Source organism: Macaca fascicularis, chromosome 6 (assembly GCF_037993035.2).
Source record: "Macaca fascicularis isolate 582-1 chromosome 6, T2T-MFA8v1.1".
Classification (NCBI taxonomy): Eukaryota; Metazoa; Chordata; class Mammalia; order Primates; family Cercopithecidae; genus Macaca; species Macaca fascicularis.
This window is the reverse complement of record NC_088380.1, coordinates 129918967-129938428: the sequence shown is the minus strand read 5'-3', so window position 1 is coordinate 129938428 and position 19462 is coordinate 129918967. Positions and strand designations below refer to the sequence as shown.

Genomic DNA, 19462 nt, shown 5'->3' with positions numbered 1-19462 from the left:
CTTGCTTTAGACTATTCCTGATTGTTTATCCTCAACTCTTCAAATTCAAGAAATTTCCATTCTTTTAGTAAACTGAATCTCCCGGTCACTCCTTGATTTACTTAACTGGGCTGATGGTTTTTCTGGTTTATTTTTCCTTCTTTGTTTTCTGAGCATTTCTAGTAATTTTAGCCTGAAATCTCTTTCTCTGTTTTTATTCCTGAGTCTTCTCCTGAGATTCTTTTCCACTGTAGCTGTAGGGCCTAATCCTGGGTTGGCAGAGAACTTGCACTTACTCTGCTCTAATGGAATCCAGGAGAGACACAGTTGCCTTAGTGTTGAAATGTGTTTGCTCATCTCTGCTTCTGTTGGTCTCTTGCTGAATTTTTTCTTACATGCGACATCTTAGTGTAAGTGTAAAAAAAGTGTATTTCTGAAGGTAACTTTTAAATTTGACATTTGAGCTTTACCAAAAACATTTTCATGATACTGTTTGATAAGAAATTTCATACTCTTCAAAAGTTTTTGTATAATCAGTTGATTTACTGAATTTTTAATGACTAAGGATCTTTATTTTCGTCATTATACCTTAGCAGTTTTCCAGATTTTCTACTATGAGCATGCTTTAGAATAAAAAAAAAAAAGACCCTGTTGAATTGAATTCTTTATTGTTAAACTTTGCATATCATTGTTTTGAAATGGCTAAACTTTTTTTAATACAGCTTAATGATGCTGAAAATAAGTATAAGATTTTGGAAAAGGAGTTCCAACAGTTCAAGGACCAGCAAAACAACAAACCAGAAATCCGTCTACAGTCTGAAATAAATCTTCTCACCTTGGAAAAGGTACACATGTTAATTTTGCACAGTTTAACTAGTCCCAGTGATCAATTTATAAAATCAATAAATAATGTGTATACAATGTAATAATGTTTTGCTGTAGTGTTCTGATGTCAACGCATGAGAGAATTAAAGGCACATGATATTATTAGTACTTGAATTTCTTGGCTTATGTCAGTTGTAGCTTATACAAATTAGAGTCCTTGGTTGCAGACATCTCAGAATTGACTAACTCTAGTAAGGAAGGAATTTACAAAACTTTCAGGAGGCTAAAGAACTAGTTTCAGAATATGGGCAGGATAGGGGAAGCAAGGCATAGCCAAGATCCTGTCAGAAAACAGTCTACTTTGGATGCTCCTGTTGGTGCTGTCACTGCCATGTCACTGGATTCCCTGCTCTCTGATTCTAGTGTTATGCTGTTGAACTGTTTTGTGGTAGCCATTGTGAGTATTCTCTCCATGTATCACCCCTGTAGATTCGATGTCCTAGATAGGAGTATTCATTTGAACTACAGACTTGCACTCTGTCTGTCAGCTAGAAAGAAGGGATGGTTGTCTTACTTTGTTTTCTATTGTTGGAAGCCATGTTCTTCTCATTTAAATTGAGATTCCTCCACAAACAGAATGTTCAGGTGCTAGGCATTAAAAATGTGTAATGTCCATTAGACAATCTAAGTTTGACAATATGTGTTCTTGCATTTTATGATTTGATAACTTTTAGGCATGATTAAAAAAATATAGCATTCAGAGGAAAATAACACAGGTAATACATAGGAAAATTACCTTCAAAGTTTAAGGATTTGATTGTGCCAGCCATTCCCTGTCTTTTCCTACTCAGCTTTGTGTTGAAGGTTTCCTTGCCCTCATAGACTCGCCACCAGGGGGCACTAGCAGAAGACTGGTGGGTGGAAGTTGGATCTATGCTGCAGTAGTTTTTTCCATCTCTCTCCTTCCTTTATTTTGACCCGCAGTAGTAGAATCTTTTTATGGTTCCATGTCCCATCAGAGAGCCCTTCTCTCCAGCTTTCTTCCTCACCGTCGTTGTAGTTCACTGGACAACAGAGCTCCGGTGAGCGTTTCCTTTGGGCATTTCTATAGTTTGGCTCTGTGTCCCCACCCAAATCTCATCTTGTATCTCCCATAATTCCCAGATGTTGTGGGAGGGACCCGGTGGGAGATAATTGAATCATGGGGGCAAGTCTTTTCTTGTGCTGTTCTCTTGATAGTGAATAAGTCTCCCAACATCTTATGGCTTTAAAAAATGGGAGTTTGCCTACACCAGCTCTCTCTTTGCTTGCCACTATCCACATAAAATGTGACTTGCTCCTCCTTGCCTTCTACCATGATTGTGAGGCTTCCCCAGCCACGTAGAACTGTGAGTTCTCCATTAAACCCGTTTCCTTTGTAAATTGCTCAGTCTCAGGTTTGTCTTTATCAGCAGTGTGAAAACAAACTAATATAGGCATCATGTTGACATTCAAAAAGTTTCAAATGTTGGAGCATTTTCGATTTTCAGATTAGAGATGCTGAACCTGTAGTAGTAGTTTACAAAATAAGGCTAATAAGAGAATGCTGGAAGTAAAGGTAATTTTTGGCCATATGGGGGAAGGTCTTAGATGCTAAGTTAAAGAATTCAAATGTTATCTGGTAAGAAAAGTCGATGTTACTCCCAAGTTTGTAAGATTGGTGTAATGGATGTTAATAGAAATGAGTTTTGATGAATCGTAATCAGAAAGCAACACTGGGGGCTGCGTGCAGTGGCTCATGCCTGTAATCCCAGCACTTTGAAAGGCACGGTGGGCAGATTGCTTGAGCTCAGGAGTTCAAGGCCAGCCTGGGCAACATGGAGAAACCCTGTCTCTACAGAAAAAAAAAAAAAAAAAAAAAAAAATATATATATATATATATATATATAAATGTGTATTATATGTACATTATATATATGTGTATATATACACACATACACCTATATATGTGTATATATAATGTACATACACCCTAGCTGGATGTGGTGGTATGTACCTGTTGTCCCAGCTACTCAGGAGGCTGAGGTGGGAGGAGCACTTGAGCCCAAAGAGGTTGAGACTACAGTGAGCCATGATCCCACCACTGCACTTCAGCCTGGGCGACAGCAAGAACTTATCTCAAAAAAAAAAAAAAACAAAGTAGCATTGGAGAGTGAGAGATAGACTTCCATGTTTGGGAAAATGGACTAAAGAATAACAATCACAGCCAAGAGTACTTTGAGAGAAGTAGTGTCTGGTGTCTGCTAAAGTGTGGCAGGGAGAGAAAGACTATGGAATAGCTTCAAAATCTTTTACTTAATAAATCCAGCACTCAGATCCTTAAAGCTTATGTTGAGATACTATAATCTGACAGTAGGCTGTGGAATAGATTCCTTTAGGAACTTTTAATACTTATTGTGTACTTTTTATACTTATTTCAGAACTACCATAATCCAAACTAAATTCTAAACTTTCCAAGGCAGAAACCATGTTATAGCTATTTTCATATTACCTGTTCTTAGGACAGCACACTGTACCTTATAGCACTGAGTAAACATTTTGTTAATCATGATGATGAACCAGCACCATCTTTGCTACTCAGAATTTTCATTTATTCATTTATTCAGCAAAAATTAATGGAGGGCATGTCGTCATCTTGGTACAAAACTGTTTTGAGATGTTAAGTTGCTGCTAATCATTCCACCAGCTATTTATTGAGTACTTTCTGTGTTCCTAGGATTATAGTTAGTCTTGCATTGAACAAGACAGATTCCTCAGGGAGATCCATTATAGAGGAGAGAGTAAAAAAAGAACGAGATCATTTTTGTTTATGTCAAACATAAAAGTAATAAAAAAGGTGATGTCATATTGAATGTGGCGATGTAGGTGGCCTGTCAGGATAGATACTACCCAACATAAGGTGGTTAAGGAAGGCCTTTTTGAGGAGGTAACTGACATTTTAATTGGGACCTGTGAGAAGAGAAGGAGCTAGCAATATGAAAAGCTATGGAAGGTGTCCAGGGAACAGCTAGCTACAAAGGAACTGAAGTGGGACTAAGCCTGGATTGTTTGAGGTTGAGGACGAAGGCCATCCTAGAGCATGAGGGAAGGAGAATATACAAGATGAGGTTCAAAGTATGGGCCATTAAAGCCATGACAAGGAGTTTAGGTTTTTATTCTAATAGAGTTATAGTATAATAGTCCTTAACAGTATGAAAATGAGCCACATCACCTTGGTTCAAATTCCTAGCTCTGCCACTTGGTTTACTTCTCTGTACTTATTTCCATATCTTTTAAATGGAGGTAGTAAGGTAATAAGGTCGATGACAGATTTAAATGACTCAGTATTTGTAAAATGCTAAGCACAGAACCTAGGACATTGTTTTACTTAAATCCTGTGTTTGTAAATATAAGAGTTAAGTAAATAATGAGATACCATTGAATGGTTTTAAGTAGGAGAGTAACTTGATCTTTACATTAAGGAAAAACAAATACTCATCTAGTGTGTAGGAAATGTGTATTAGAGGACAAAACCTGTCTCTTTGGCTTATGACCCATATATTCAACTGCCTACCCAACATCTTTTCTTGAATGCCTTAGAACTGTAGTTCTCAAACTTTTGGACTCAGGGTCCCTTTATTGATAATCACTGTATTAGAAATGGTAAAAAATACCTAGATAACGTTTTTATGAAAAGTATTTTCTAAAACAAAAAATTGAGAAGAGTAACATTGTTTTACTATTTTACAAATCTCTTTAGTGTCTGGATAATAGACATCTGAATTCTTATATCTGATTTTGAATTCACTCTGTTGTGATACTATACATCATGTAGCCTCTGGAAAACTCCAGTGTACATTCATAGAAGAATGAAAGTGGAAAAGACAAATAATCTTTTGGTATTATGAAAATAGTGTCCATCTCCTGGACCCTTGGAGGTCAGTCTTCAAGATATCCCAGAATGTCCAAAACTAAACTCAGTCATCTCCCTGAAATACATTTTTCATCTAGTGTTTCTGAACTCAGTAAATGTTTCTGTAGCCTGTTAACTGCCAAGCTATCTTGGGGTACTCTTATGCCCACATTGATTTAATTGCAAGTCTTAATTGATTCTTTTTCTTACCTGTTTGGACAGTCTCTTCATTTTTCTGCCAGTGAACTTGAATCCAGCTGGACATTTCCTACTTCTAAAGTATTTCTGTGTTTATAAATATGAATTCTGTTGTACCTACCAGAAATATTTTTTTTTTTTTTTTTGAGACGGAGTCTTGCTCTGTAGCCCGGAATGGAGTGCAGTGGCCAGATCTCAGCTCACTGCAAGCTCCACCTCCCGGGTTTACGCCATTCTCCTGCCTCAGCCTCCGGAGTAGCTGGGACTACAGGCGCCCGCCACCTCGCCCGGCTAGTTTTTTTTTTTTTGTATTTTTAGTAGAGACGGGGTTTCACCATGTTAGCCAGGATGGTCTCGATCTCCTGACCTCGTGATCCGCCCGTCTCGGCCTCCCAAAGTGCTGGGATTACAGGCTTGAGCCACCGCGCCCGGCCACCTACCAGAAATATTTAAAGCACTCATTGGATAATGTCACATTGATTCTCAGAAGATCTATTACGTGGGTGTCTAAGAGTACTTCTCTTTTACCCCGGGGAAATTTAAAGACCAGAAATCAAAATAGTAACAGAGGTATTATCTTATTCATCCCTGAATATAGACTGGTTGACTAGTAATGTCCACGATAAAAATAAATTTTAAATGACTTTTAAAATTTCTTCCTACGCTTTTATCAAAAGGATAAAAATCATTAAACATATTAAAGGTATAAGCAGTACTGTGAGCTTGCATTGAGAGAGAAAAGTACATAATTGATTTGCCTCTATTTTAGACTTAATACATTCATCCAGCATGTTTAAGGTGCCTAGTGAAACAAGGCTTTTCAGCTCTTCTGAAAATTCCTTGTAAATCTTTTTGGAGCCAGAAGAGGGCAGAATCTTATTTCTTAAAATAGTGACAAAGAGATAATTGCACAAAAAGAAAGACCCAAGTTAAAAAGTATCTGATTTTTCTCATTACCTATTCTTTTCAGTGTAATATGCATATTCCCATTTTTTTACTGGAATTGTCTGAAAATAAGTTAACATAACCATATAGTTTTAGCAAATGGAATTGTTGATTCTTTTTACAGGTTGCGTATCCCTTATCCAAAATGCTTGGGACAAGAGGTGTTTCCAGTTTTAGATTTTTTTGAATTTTGGGATGTTTGCATTGTATTTACCTGTTTAGCATCCCTGATCTGAAAATCTGAAGTCTGAGATGCATTTCTTATGTGTCATGTCAGTGCTGAAAAGGTATTGGATTTTGGAACACTTCGGATTTTTGGATTAGGGATACCCAACTTGTATTGTGTAAGAAGTGAGTATTAGTTTATGGTTTTCTTTCAGTTAGGAAATTTTTTAATATATATATAGCTTAAATAATGGGGACTTTAAAAATGAAATGTGGAAGGCATATAATTTAGTAGGGCCTACAGAGGCTGAAAAGACTGAAGATATATTGAAAGAACATAGATATTTTTAATTAAGCTAAAATTTATGTACGTAAGAATATTTGGCAAGTATCTACTATATGCCACCCCTGACTTGGGGCAAATGGGAAAGTAAGAGAAAAATCAAAGATAGGAAGAGAAAACTTACATTATCCTTTTGGGACTTCCTTTTGAGACTTCACTTAAAGAGTTCGTAAAGTAATTGGGAGATTAGTCAGAGAGCAGTAAATGACCATGAATAATCAAACTCCAAGGAATGTGGTAGAAACCATTTGGCGTTCGGAATCTAGTAGTTTTATGACAGCTTCATGTAGAGGTAGAATCTGAGCTAAGCCTTAAGATTTAGGTAAGCAGAGGAAAAAGAATTGGCAGGCTCAGGAAGTAACTTGGGCAAGGAGTGGGGAAGACACAGGGGACACAAACCTGGTTGGAGTCGGTTTCCTGTTGAGGAAAGCAGGTTGAGCAGATAGGACAGATACTATATTTTGCAATGCCTTCAATCCTAGGTCAGGTAGTTTAGGTTTAATACTGTAGATAAATAGTAGCTACTATAGATTTATTTAATAGTAGTTTTTACAAGATTTGTAGATAGAATAGATTTGAGGCTGGGGAGGCTGGAGAGACAAGAGAACCTCTTATAGTCAAGATGAGTTGAGAAGAACCTGGGCTAAGGAAGTAGTGGTAGGAATATAAAGGAATAGAATTTGAAAAGATTTCAAGAGAGAAATGTAGAGTTCCTTGTGACAGAATTGACCTGGGAATAGCAGATTAAGAGACAAAGACAATGCCATACGTCTAGTAAAGAACTAGAATTGTAGGTGTATCAAGGGTAGAAATAGGGAGATTGGAAACCAGTGAATTTTCATCTATGCTTTGAGTTTTACTAGCCTCTGAATGGACTGTAGGTACTGAGCTGAGTTTTTCTTTCAGGAGTATATAACTTGGCTTATGGTCTATTACCTCAGTCATGACCAAGAAAACCTAAAGAAAAATATAAGTACAAAGGCTTCCAGAAGTTTAAATCTACTTACAGTAAGGGCTCTTAAGAACCCAAGGTCTTTGAATGTCTTGAAATTATAAAATTTTAGCTGTGTACATTGTTTCTGGGAATTGGGTCCATCTATTTCTTTAGAATCACAGAGACATCTATATCTTAAAAAATAAAAAGTTAGGAATCGTTGATTTGGTTGTAGGAATAAATTAGAAGAATGAGGTTTGTGTCTCAGATTTACTAGCTACAAGATTTTATTAAAAATAAAGAAATTATGTCTATAACTATACATGTGTTTTAAATTAGTGCGACTATGCAAATACAAATTGTTTTAATAATTATGGCAGAACAGATATAACCTATCCACAATCTTTTCTGATGGTGCATTGAGTATAAATAATCCCTCTAGGTTCATCTCTAGCCTAACTCTCATTCTGGGGCTCGTCTAGTATACTAGACCTTCTCCAAGACCCATGGATGATTGCTTATATAATTGAATACTATCCTCTTATCCCACAGGTATAAAAATATTTTTTTCTTTTCTTCTGAGGTATGGTCTCTTGTTACATTAACAAGTAGTATAGGTATACATCTTTGGGGCGTAAGTAGAAGAGATCATCTTCAATAATCTCAGCAGTATTATTCAACTTAAGATGCTTGAGTCTAGTTGTGAAATGTCAACACATTTAAATCCAAGCACTAGGGATTTGTAAAGCAGAAAAGACCTTGACTCCATGTAGTCATATATTACTGCAGAAAATGTTCTGCACTTTTGTGAAGGGAATTTGGCCATCTGCTTTTCCTTTCATTTTATTTTCATATGAGTTTTCTGAAGTTGGAATTTTTGGATAGTATCTTCATTTTTGTTTTCCTGTAAAATACTACAAGCTATATGTATGGGAAAAACTAGACTTGATATAAAAATTAGACCGGTTCAGAGTAACAGTGTTTTACTCTAATTCAAGCAGATTATTACATTATCACTTAATAGTAAAACTATCTGTTGGCTACATGAATTTGTTTGGTACTTGGTTTGAAACACTGAGTACATTCCAAAACATAGCCAAGTTGGCTTCAGTTCATGTACAACAGATTGCCTGCTGCAAGTATAAATAATCATATTTTTAATTGAATCACTTTAATGTTTTTCTTTATATATTTGAGGAAAAATAGAAAATAGAATGTGTGTTATTAAGGAACATTATTTTTCTTACTCTTGGCTTTATGTTAACATTCTTAAAATATTTTTGACTTTGTACTCTTTCTTAGTAGACTGCTTTCTGATAAAACATTTCACTGTTTTCAGAGTTTCACAATTTTGCCAAAATACAGTTATAAAAGCATCTCTACTGGCTGTCTTCATAAGACAAAATTCCATATGAAGATAGGCCTCCAAAAAGAAAATTTGGCTTCTAAGATTTAGAGTGCCAGCTAAATTGGAATGTTAACAGTTAGAACTGTTTTTTGTAAAAAATGAATGTATTTCTCACTCCATGATCTTTATATAATATATATGTTTAAATACATTTATAGTAACTGTCTGGAGGTTAAGACTAATTCAGTTCTTTTTAGGATAGACTGTTAGGCAATAAAAATAAGACTATATTTTAAACAAGAAAATGTTCATGTGCCATAATATTTATAGTAAATTATATAACAGTTTTAGATGATGTCGTATGTTACACTGTATAAACTCTTTTCTTAAGCCAGACTCTTTGTATATATTATCTTTCAGTGGTTGTACACAGTGGTATAGTGTTTCACTTGATATGATTTTAATCACTGTTAGGTTGAACTTGAAAGAAAGTTGGAATCTGCAACTAAGTCTAAACTGCATTACAAGCAGCAGTGGGGACGAGCTTTGAAAGAACTTGCCAGACTTAAACAGGTATGTAGTTTATAGCTTATTCTTTTTATATCTTTTTCCCTTGTTTCTTTGCAAATTCGCGTGTTTGGCAATATCTGTTACATTCAGATGTCAGCATTTGAATATTGCTATTTTTTAGATTAGAGGTTTTTATAAAAATGTTATAAAGGCAAGATCTTTCTTTTTTATAGTTAGAAACAATTGTGTCTTTTAAAAAAAAAATGCCAGCTATCCCTTTCCCCAGAAGAAACTGGGAATAATTTATTTTACTTTCACTTGTAAAACAACCACTCTTTTCTTTCTTAGGATTAAACTTTCCACTGGGAGTGCCTTTTAGGACGAAATTTAAGGATAACTTGAACATTTTGTCAAGTTTAAGAATATATTTCAAATGTTATTCTTAAGACACAGTAATTCAGTCAAGAAAAGGAATTACAAGGAATTTTTGCATGATTTTTAAAAAGTTTAAAAACCTTGATAGAAGTTTTCTGAATTGTTATATTTTTTTTTCTTTCCTGCTACCAATCAACAAATGCTGTGTGCTTCAGAAGAAATTAATCTTAATTTTGGACATATTTGATCTTAATCATTTGAAGAAATTATGAATAAGATTTTTATTTTGAATCTAACCCTAACTGACCTAAATCTTTTAGAGAGTAATAATGGTTCGTTTATTCCAAGTTCACTTTTACTTAATGTGTCAGTTTTATTCTGAATGAAATTTCACACATAGGGTCTTTCAAGTTTGTAGTTTTCTGAATGTGTCTCCATAAGCGTCAAATACTATTAAATGTCATTATGCTATTATACTAAATGCTTACCCCTTTCATAGAGTACTACCAGTCTACATGAGAATTAAAAACTAGGGTAGATAGTTTACCCTAACATAGATGACAGAGGAGTTGGGATTGTAAGCATTACAAATGAAGACAGGTAGATATAGATATAAAATAATGTGCCATGTGACTATGTTAATACTGACAGGACTAAGGATAGACATTATGTATAGTACTAAGAGTCTCCTGTATTGAAAGCAGTGTCTTACATGTATAATAAGTATAAAATAATATTATACCAGGTGTAAATCTATGCAAGACATTGGCCTTTCCATCACGGAGCTTGCAATTTAGTAATAAGGAAGAAACCATAAATATAAAATTTACTGCCTAATAGTAAGAGCCTTGACGCAGACCATATAGAGTACTCAGGAGTTGGAAAGGTGTCATAGGAGAGGAGGTATTTGTGATAGGCCTCTGGAGATAGATACTTAAGATTTTAATAGAGGAATTGGTTGTGATTTAGGAAAGTAGTGGGGGAAATGTGAATATACTGAATAGAATGATCATAGCAAAGAGGCATAAAGTGGGAAAGCATAGGCTCTTCTTATAAAACAGAGGAGGACCCGTTTTCTAAGTCATTTCTGGTGATAAGGGCTGGAACTTAAGTAGTAGCAGTAGCAATGCAACAAGAAGATTCTTGTCAAAGATGATGCCAAGGGCCCAAGCTTCAGTGTCTGGTCCAGTTTGGGAAATATAGTTACGAAAAAGCTGTTTGGAGGGTGGGAAGGAGATAGGATTTGCAAATTTGGATGTTTTAATTTTTACAGAATGAAATTTGGCTACCAGTTAGAAAGAATGATTGGGCTTAAAAATAGACATAAAGGAATCCTTTGCAGAGGTAGTGTTTAAAGTTGTGCCAGCTAGAACTTGGAATTCTTATGTTTAAGAAAGAAAAAAGAAAGCTAATGAAGGAAATAACAACTAGAGAAAATGTGAAGATCATTATGATGATACTGGTAGAGCAATTAGCGTGTATTGAAGGCTTACTTTGTGCCAAGTGTAGCACTAAGCCCTTCAGAATTTATCATTTAATCGTGACAAAGATCCCTATATAGCAGGTAATATTCCCGTTTTATTAGGTTGGTGCAAAAGTGAAAGTGGCAAAAACTGCAATTACTTTTGCACCAGCCTAATAGATGAAGAAACTGAGACTTAAAGAAGTTAAGTTTCATGTGATCACATAGGTACTAAGTGATAGACCTAGCATTGAAAGCTTTTGAGGAATCCAGCCTGAGGCTTCTTTCCCTTTTATGATATTATGGTCTTAGTCCATTGAAGTCAAGGAATGAAAGAATTTCTAGAAGAAAATTAGCCACTCTGACGAGAGTACTGAGTTAGGTGAGTTGGTATATCCTAAGAAGGAAAATGGCATCATTGACCACAAGAGAGACCCGGTCTGGTAATGAGAATTAAAGTGATTTTGAGAGAGAAGCAGCTAATATATGGTCCTGCTGCCAAGATATTTAAGTTGCATATAATATAATAGAGAGGAGTCCCTGTGGAATTGGGGCCAAGGAAATATGATGAGAATGGCTGTTAAAGGTAACAAGATATAAACTCCATCAAAAGCAGCATAAATAGTAGTTAAGAACATGACCCTGGAGTCAAGAGAGCTAGGTTGAGTTTTGGTTCTACCTCTCTAACTTCTCTGATTAGTCTCTTCATTTGAACAATGAGAAATTTTCTTCCACAGGTTATTCTGAGAATTAAACGAGTGGTTTTAAAGTGTGTATTTAATACAGTGTTTTATACATAGTATGTGCTCAGTAAATGTTAAGTAACTTGTTAAAAAGAGATGAGCCATAAAGCCATTCTGTGGTGGTGGTGCGTTCAGTCAATGGGGACCTATTTGGACAGTAGCTTTGGATATTGATGAACAGAACAAATACTAGAGGGCTCTGTGACTGAGAGTCAAAATTCTTAAGTGTGCATAATTGAGGGATGTTGTTATGCAGTGATAGTTAGACATTCTGTAGAAAACTACAGAAGGAAAAAGTATGAAGGGCTAAATGTGCAGATGTGCAAGAGTGTCAGTAGGTAAACTTCCCAAGTTTGAGTATAAAGGAATGTGAGTACATTGAGATGAAGAAACATCTGTAGTTAGTTCATACTTTCATTCATTCAGCAAGTGCTTATTGAGAGCCTGCTATGCACCTTGCACAGTGGGATGCTATGGATATAGCAGTTGCTCCCATGTGGAACTTAAAGTTCACCTAGGAGGACTGATACTTAGAATATAGCAGGGTGTTAAGAAATGTAAATGAAGTCAGCAAGTATTAGAAAAACAAGGGGACCACTGGGGGCTATCACCACATATGTCACTCAAAGCTAAGGGAGAAATATTTCAAAGAGAAAATGCTTCAAATAACACTACTAGATAGGAAATCATTTCAAGTTTTTAAAAGGAGAGTAGAGGGGGAAGAAGTGGAAGATAGTGCTTCCATTGAAGAAGCTGAGTAGTGAACAGTCATTACACATTACCCAAATCAGCTGAAAAGGGAGAAAACTGTTAACTATTGGTTAGGGCATTTTCTGTGGAGAACTGAATAATCATTAATTATTGAAACTTAATCTCATTATAATTGATGTGTTTTTTTATTGAGAAGTATCTATGCAAGAACTTTTTACTTTGTCATGTTCATGTGTGTATATTATAGATTACATTCTTTAAGTTTTTCACCATTTGAGGTAGTTTCAAAAAATATAAGTAAACAAACAGTGTTCTGAATAGAATCCCCCAAATTCCTGGCTTTTGATTAGTTTTACACTGGGGTATTGAAGGAGTCTCCTTTAAAAGAAGATTCAGTGTGAAAGGCTCCAATGTAAGAATTCCTCCTTCCTAACACACACATCCTCATATACTTTTGTTATCTTCTGGATCTTTTTTCCATTTAATCCATTTTTTATTTAACCTTCTTCCTGTGTATTTCCTACCCTCTTGCCCAAAAAGCATTGCAAAGTAATTTTAGCTATTTTATTCAAATAAGGAGGATATCACATTCAGATATGTTTTGTAAAGAAAAGGAAAAAAAAAGTTTTAAATTAGTGGTTCAATTCTGAAACTTATACTTCATGAAAGAAAAGTTCTTTGAGTGCAGAGATGCTCATTGCTTTTTCATTGCAAACCAATTTAATCCTTATCCCACAAACTTTCTGCTTTAGAGGCACCTCTGTAAACACATTTTGAGGTCACTAGGAATCACTGATGTTCTGCACACTACACTGAGATGCAACACTTTAAGAAGAAAAGTAATAGACCTTGGGGTTACCATAGTGAGTTGTGCTCTGCCCCTAACTGTTTTAGTAAGATTAAAATTAATAACTTCATCAAATAGGCACATTTCATGTGTGTGAAAATTACTCAGTTTTTTTTCCTTAAATTTTTTATTAAAAACACATTTATTGTGCTTGAATATAATTTTGGAATCATCTATCTGGTTTTGTTCAGAAGATTGTGCAACTTCTTGTTTAAATTGGATTAGTACCATGTTAATTTTACATTGCCTCTGGTGAATAGCCACGGGGCTGTAATCTCTGCCAGTAATTTGTCACATCAAAACCCTCTGGAGAGCCATACAAAACATTTGTGTAGTACGGATTAGATGGTGAAAGCCATATCTTAGATTGTTAATAAATGTTAATGACAAAACCCAGCTGGTAAAGCTTGGAAATAAGACCTAATGCTTGGTGCCCATTGCCAGAAGAATGTTTAAACAGAGATTTCCATTACTCGAAGGTGACCCAGAATAGTAAATTTGTGAATTAAAAAATATAACCTTCTAACTATTTTGTAACCTTCTAATTATTTAGAAAAAAATCTTTTCTTTTGATTTGCAATTGTAAAAGCCTGTTGCCCAGTGGAAAGCTTTTTTGTTCTTTGGTAACTGGGAAGGCAACAGCTGTAAAATATAAATAAGCATAACATAAAATGAGTCTTGATTTAGAAAACAAGGAAGTGATACCCTTAAGTTTGATATCATAGGACAAAGTTAAAAGTTCTACTTGTTAGACTTGTAAGAGGTAATTTAGTTTCCTTTTTTCTTCTTCAAGATATACTATAGAAATATTTTAAAACCAAAAGAAATACTTGAATTGCATTGGTCTACAAATACTCACGTAAAGTTGTGTGCTTTCCTACTTGTGCTCTAAATAACCTATTTGCATGTTTACTTAAAAACATTTCTTGACACCTTAGAATATCATTAAGTAGAATAAAGCCTACTTTTTAAAAAAATAAATGAAGCATTGTTATGAAGTATGAGTTTGTTGTAGACAATTTTAACATTTTTATGTCAGATATATTCAAAGTAGGTATGTATGTTCCCAGGACAGGAAAGAGAAGTAATATTTTGGGAAGGATTGTGGGTCTGTTACCATATTTGTGCACAGTAGATCTGTTTAAAACTGAGCTGATATATTTAGTTAAAACAACACAGACTTCATTGGCTGACATCAGCACTATCTTGTCCAGCCTCCTGCTTATCCACTCTGAGTAATTAATTTGATTAATTTATAAGTAATTTAGCCAAGGATGGGATGTAAATCTTTGTTTAAGAAAACAGTTGGAGGTCCAAGTCTTGGTTAAAAACTGTGTCTTGAAACCATCCAGGCCCTCCTACTGACTTGTCAGCTCTGGGTTATTTTCAGAAAACTTTACTTGAGTTCCTTAGTTTAGTTGTAAGTTTTTTCCCACAGACTTACATGGTATGTGTGAGTGGGAGGGTAAGTAGTGGCCACTTTTTAGCCGCTGTTTAGTCTAGTGTATGTATGTTTACATCTCCTCTCTGGATTTATAGGCAGCCAAGGCAAAATAAAGATTATACTCACTTGATTGAGGATCCTTTAACCCAGAGCACCTGGCACTGGAGAGGACTTCTTTCACTAACCTCTAATTTGTGTGTGTGTGTGTGTGTGTGTGATTATTATTAATGCCCTATTCTTGATTCAAAATTCCAAACATTTAAAGGATTTTCTTATGTTTTAGAAAATGTTAAATTTTATCAAAAACTTAGTTTTACAGAGTAAAGCTAATAATCAACTTTTATTACATATTTCCTGCTTGCAGTCATACTTACTCAATTTGCAGCACCATGTAACTTTAGACACTACAGATCACCAGTAATCCTCTCCTTAGCCAAAGAAGAGAGTTTGGTGCATTTTTGCCCAGATATGTTTTTCTTTTTAAATAACTTTAAAATGAAATACACATTTCAAAGAAGGTTCTTCTCCTCTTTCCACCTGCCTCCTGGTTTAAGAAACAGAGCATTATGAATGCTTTGGAAGCCTTCTGTGTCCCTTTCTCAACTCTGTGTTCTGTTTCCAGAGGTAATTACTATCCTGAATTTGATATTATTCCTTTGCTTTTTGTCATAATTTTGTGACATGATATATTAAAAGTCTACTATTTGCAAACAACATTGCTTAGTTTTGTGTGTTTTGAACCTTTATATACATACAATCATTCTCTATAAATATTGCACAATTTTATCCAGGATAAGAGAACCCTGAATGTGTTAGTGCCTGTAAGAGTTTCTCTAGTATTTATATCTAAAAGTGGGATTTCTGGTACTAGGGGACATTAATTTCTTCAGTTTCACTAAATATTACGTAATTATCTTTAAAGTGGTTATACTAATTTGCAATTCCCAAGAGTAGCATATAATTGTTCCTGTCCTTCACATTTTTGCAAACAGTTAGCTATTGTCAGATGTCTTAAATTTTTCAGTTTGGTTGGCCCCAAGTAGTGTCACATTGGGGCTTAAATTTTCATTCCTGTAGTTACTAATAACTAACTTTGAGCATCTTTTCCTATGTTTGTTTTTGAAACAAGGTCTCACTCTGTCACCCAGATTGGAGTGCAGTGGTGCATTCACAGTTCACTGCAGCCTCAACCTCCTAGGCTCAGGTCATCCACCTCAGCCTCCGAAGTATCTGGGAGTCCAGGTGCACGTCACCATGCCTGGCTAATTTTTGTAATTTTTTTTTTTTTTTTTTTTTTTTTTTTGTGGAGACAGGGTTTTGCCACGCTGCTTACATTTCTTCATCTGTAGAGTGCCTGTTTATGTCTTGTGCTCAGTAGAAATTAATCAACAAGTGTAATTCAGATTCTGGAATATCAGACAAGAAGTTTGAAATACTACCATCATTATACTGTAGAAAATCGGTGATATGATGAAGAAATGTATTAGAGAAGTGGTATATTTTGAGACTGTCTTATGTGTAATTGGAGAAAGAATGGGGAGAAAGCAATATTTAAAGAGATACTGGCTAAGAATTTTCCAAAGTAAAACAGCTATCAGTTCATAGATTCAAAAATATCTGTGAACTGCAAGCAGGATAAATACAAAGTAAACCTACCTAGATGCATCACAGCAAAATTGACAAAAAGCAAAGAAAAACCTTAAAAGCTGTTGGGAGCAGGGGTGGACAGATACATTGCCTTCAAAGGAGCAGTGATAAGACTGACAGATGACTTTTTAACAAAAGTAAAGGAATTTGTAAGACGGTAAAATAGCATCCCTAAAGTACCAAAGAAAACAATTGCTGAACTAAAATTTTGTTACCCAGTAAAAGCATTATTTATAAAGGAAAGACTGAGACCAACAAAAATTGGCAGAATTTGTCATGGCAAATCTGAAGCAAAAGAAATACTTGGGTTCTTCAGGCAGAAGAAGAAGAATGATCCCAAATGAAAGCTTTGAAATACAGAAGAGTAAAGAACAATGGAAATAAATATCAGGCTAACTGTAAATGGATATTGGTTGTAGGAAAACAATAAGAGTATTTGTTGACTTTAAAATATACATAGAATTAAAAGTTATAACAAAAATAGTGCAAAAATATGAAGAGAGTGAAATGTTTAAAGTATGTTAAATTATCTGAAGATGTAAAAGTCCTAGTTAGATTCTGTTAAGTGAGGGATACATATTTCTAAAAGAAGAGTTAAAAATTATTTAGTAACAAGATAGAGGGTGAAAATTGAATGACAAATTATTTCATTAAAGGGAGAGAGAAGGAGCATAAAATAGATGGAATGAATAGAAAATCATAAGATGGAAAGATTTAAATCTATATCACCAATTGCTTTAAATATAAGTGGACCAAATGCTCCCATTAAAGACAGATATTTAAAAGCTGAATTTTAAAAAGTTAACAATATGCTTTGTAAGAGATACCTTAAATATAAGAACATAAGATGGTTGAATTCTAACAGAAGGAAAATATATACTACAATAATACTAAGAGAAAGCTGGTGTAGTAATACTTCATATTAGGCAAACCAGACTTTAGGGTGAGAGACATTTTACTGTAGGTAAAGGGAGTTTTCATAGTTATAAAAGGGGGTTAATCCACTTGGAAGATGACAATTGTACATTTGTACCTGGTAACACAGCAACAAATTAGATAAATTAATAGAGCTTAAAAGAGAAATAGGTAAATCTATAATGATAGAAGATTTTACCATAACTCTCCAGAGAACTGATGGTGCAAACAGACCGAAAATAAGTAACAATGTAGAAGATTTGGGCAACACAACTAACCATTGGTATATTCTAGAACACTTCATCCAAAAAGTCCAGAATATACACTATTTTCTAGTGCACATGGAACATTTAACCAAGTTGCTTATATGCTGGATTAAATTACAATTCTCAACACATTCCAGAAGATTGTAATATAGAATATGTTCTCTGACCACAGTGATATTAAGCTAGAAGTAAAAAGATAATACGAAATGTCCCCAAATGAGTGAATATTAAGTAGCGTACTTCTCGTAACCCATGGTAAACTGGAGACCACAGTAAAATTAGAAAATATTTTGAACTGAAAAATAGTGCACATAAAACACATCAAAGTGTGGAATTTAGTGAAAGCTGTGCTTAGAGGGAAATGTATAACCGCAGTTATGTTTAGCAAATAAGACGAATAAATCTGCTCTCTAAATATTCCTTTCAAAAACTCAGTAGAACAAGAAGAAAGTAAAGTGGAAGCAAGGAAATAAGATGAATAGAAATATTTCTGAGAGGAAAAGTACAATAAAAATCAATAAAGCCAAAAGTCATGTCTTTGAAAGGACCCCTCTACTCCCCCTTAGCAAGTATTCAAGGACAAAAAGAATAGACAGTAACTATCCATATCAGGAATCGAAAAAAGAGACAAGACTACAGATCTCAGACATTTACAGAGATAAGAGGATAGTATGAACAATTTCATGTGAATTTGAAAAAAGAACTTCCAAAACGGATACACCAAGATACAGAAAATAGAAATAGTCTTATAGCTATTAAAGAAATTGAATCTGTAATAAAAAAACCTGCCCACAAAGAAGGCTCCAGACCCATATGTCTTCACACTTGAATTTTAGTGAACATTTTAGGAAGAAATAACACTAATCTTACACAAAGATTTTAGAAAATGGGAAGTGAAGAACGCTTCTCACCTTTTTAAAACGAGACTAGCATAACCTTGATCCTAAAAGCCTACAAGGACAAAATTAATTGGCCAGTCTTTTAAAACATCAAAGATAACAAGTTTAAGATATTAAACTTGTAAGCATTACAGCGAAGCTTATTTATTAAGCAAATGCAAGGTTGGTTATTTACCACATTCAAAGAGTAAAGGAGAAAAAGATATCAACGGCTGCAGAAAAAGTCATGTTCCTTAACAAACTAAGACTAGACAGTAAATGTGTTAATCTAGTGGAGTTTTTACATAAAGCCTACAAAAAACATTCTTAAAATAATGAAACTTTCCTCAGATCAGAAATGAGAGAAACATTCCCTCTATCACCATTTCTTTTCAACATTGTATTAGAGGTGTTCTAGCCAGTGTAATAGGGCAAGAAAAAGAAATAGTGTGTCATTTGGAAGGGAGAAAGTAAAACTACCCTTATTTGCAGATAACACGGATGTATTTAGAAAGCTAAGAAGTATCTAAAATTAGGAATAAGTGAGTTTAGCAAGTTTGCTGGAAACAAAGTCAATATGTAAAAATCAATGTTATTTGTCTACTAAAGTAATTAGGAAATGAAAATTGTAAAGTTCTATCATTTACAGTAGCATCTAAAATCAAATATCTAGCAGTACAATCAAATATGTTAGTCTTAGCATATAGAGGACTGTAAACTATTATTAAAAGTTAAGACCTACATCATTAGGTAAACCATTTCATTGATTAAAAATCAATATTTTAAAGACACTGGTTTTGGCCAAATTGATCTGTGGATTCAATATAATCATCATAAAATCTCAGCAGGTTTTTTTTTAGCCTTAGAAATTGAAATTTATATGAAAATGTAAGAGCCAAGAATAGCTAAAATCATTTTGAAGAATAGCCAAAGGTAGAGGAACTTACACTATCATATATTAAGACATTGTTACAAGAGTTGAAGTAATTAAAACAG

The 19462-nt window shown here is 34.5% G+C and overlaps 1 protein-coding gene across 10 annotated transcripts in view; it reads left to right on the top strand.

The window, feature by feature from the left end:
- Positions 1–19462, top strand: part of CEP120 (centrosomal protein 120) — a 77360-nt gene that overhangs the window by 48401 nt on the left and 9497 nt on the right. For all 10 annotated transcript variants that reach the window (XM_015451821.3, XM_073994111.1, XM_073994107.1 and 7 more), the window contains 2 exons: positions 702–824; positions 9143–9241. In XM_015451821.3, the coding sequence (XP_015307307.3) occupies positions 702–824; positions 9143–9241 (222 nt within the window). The remainder of the gene's footprint in view (positions 1–701; positions 825–9142; positions 9242–19462) is intronic.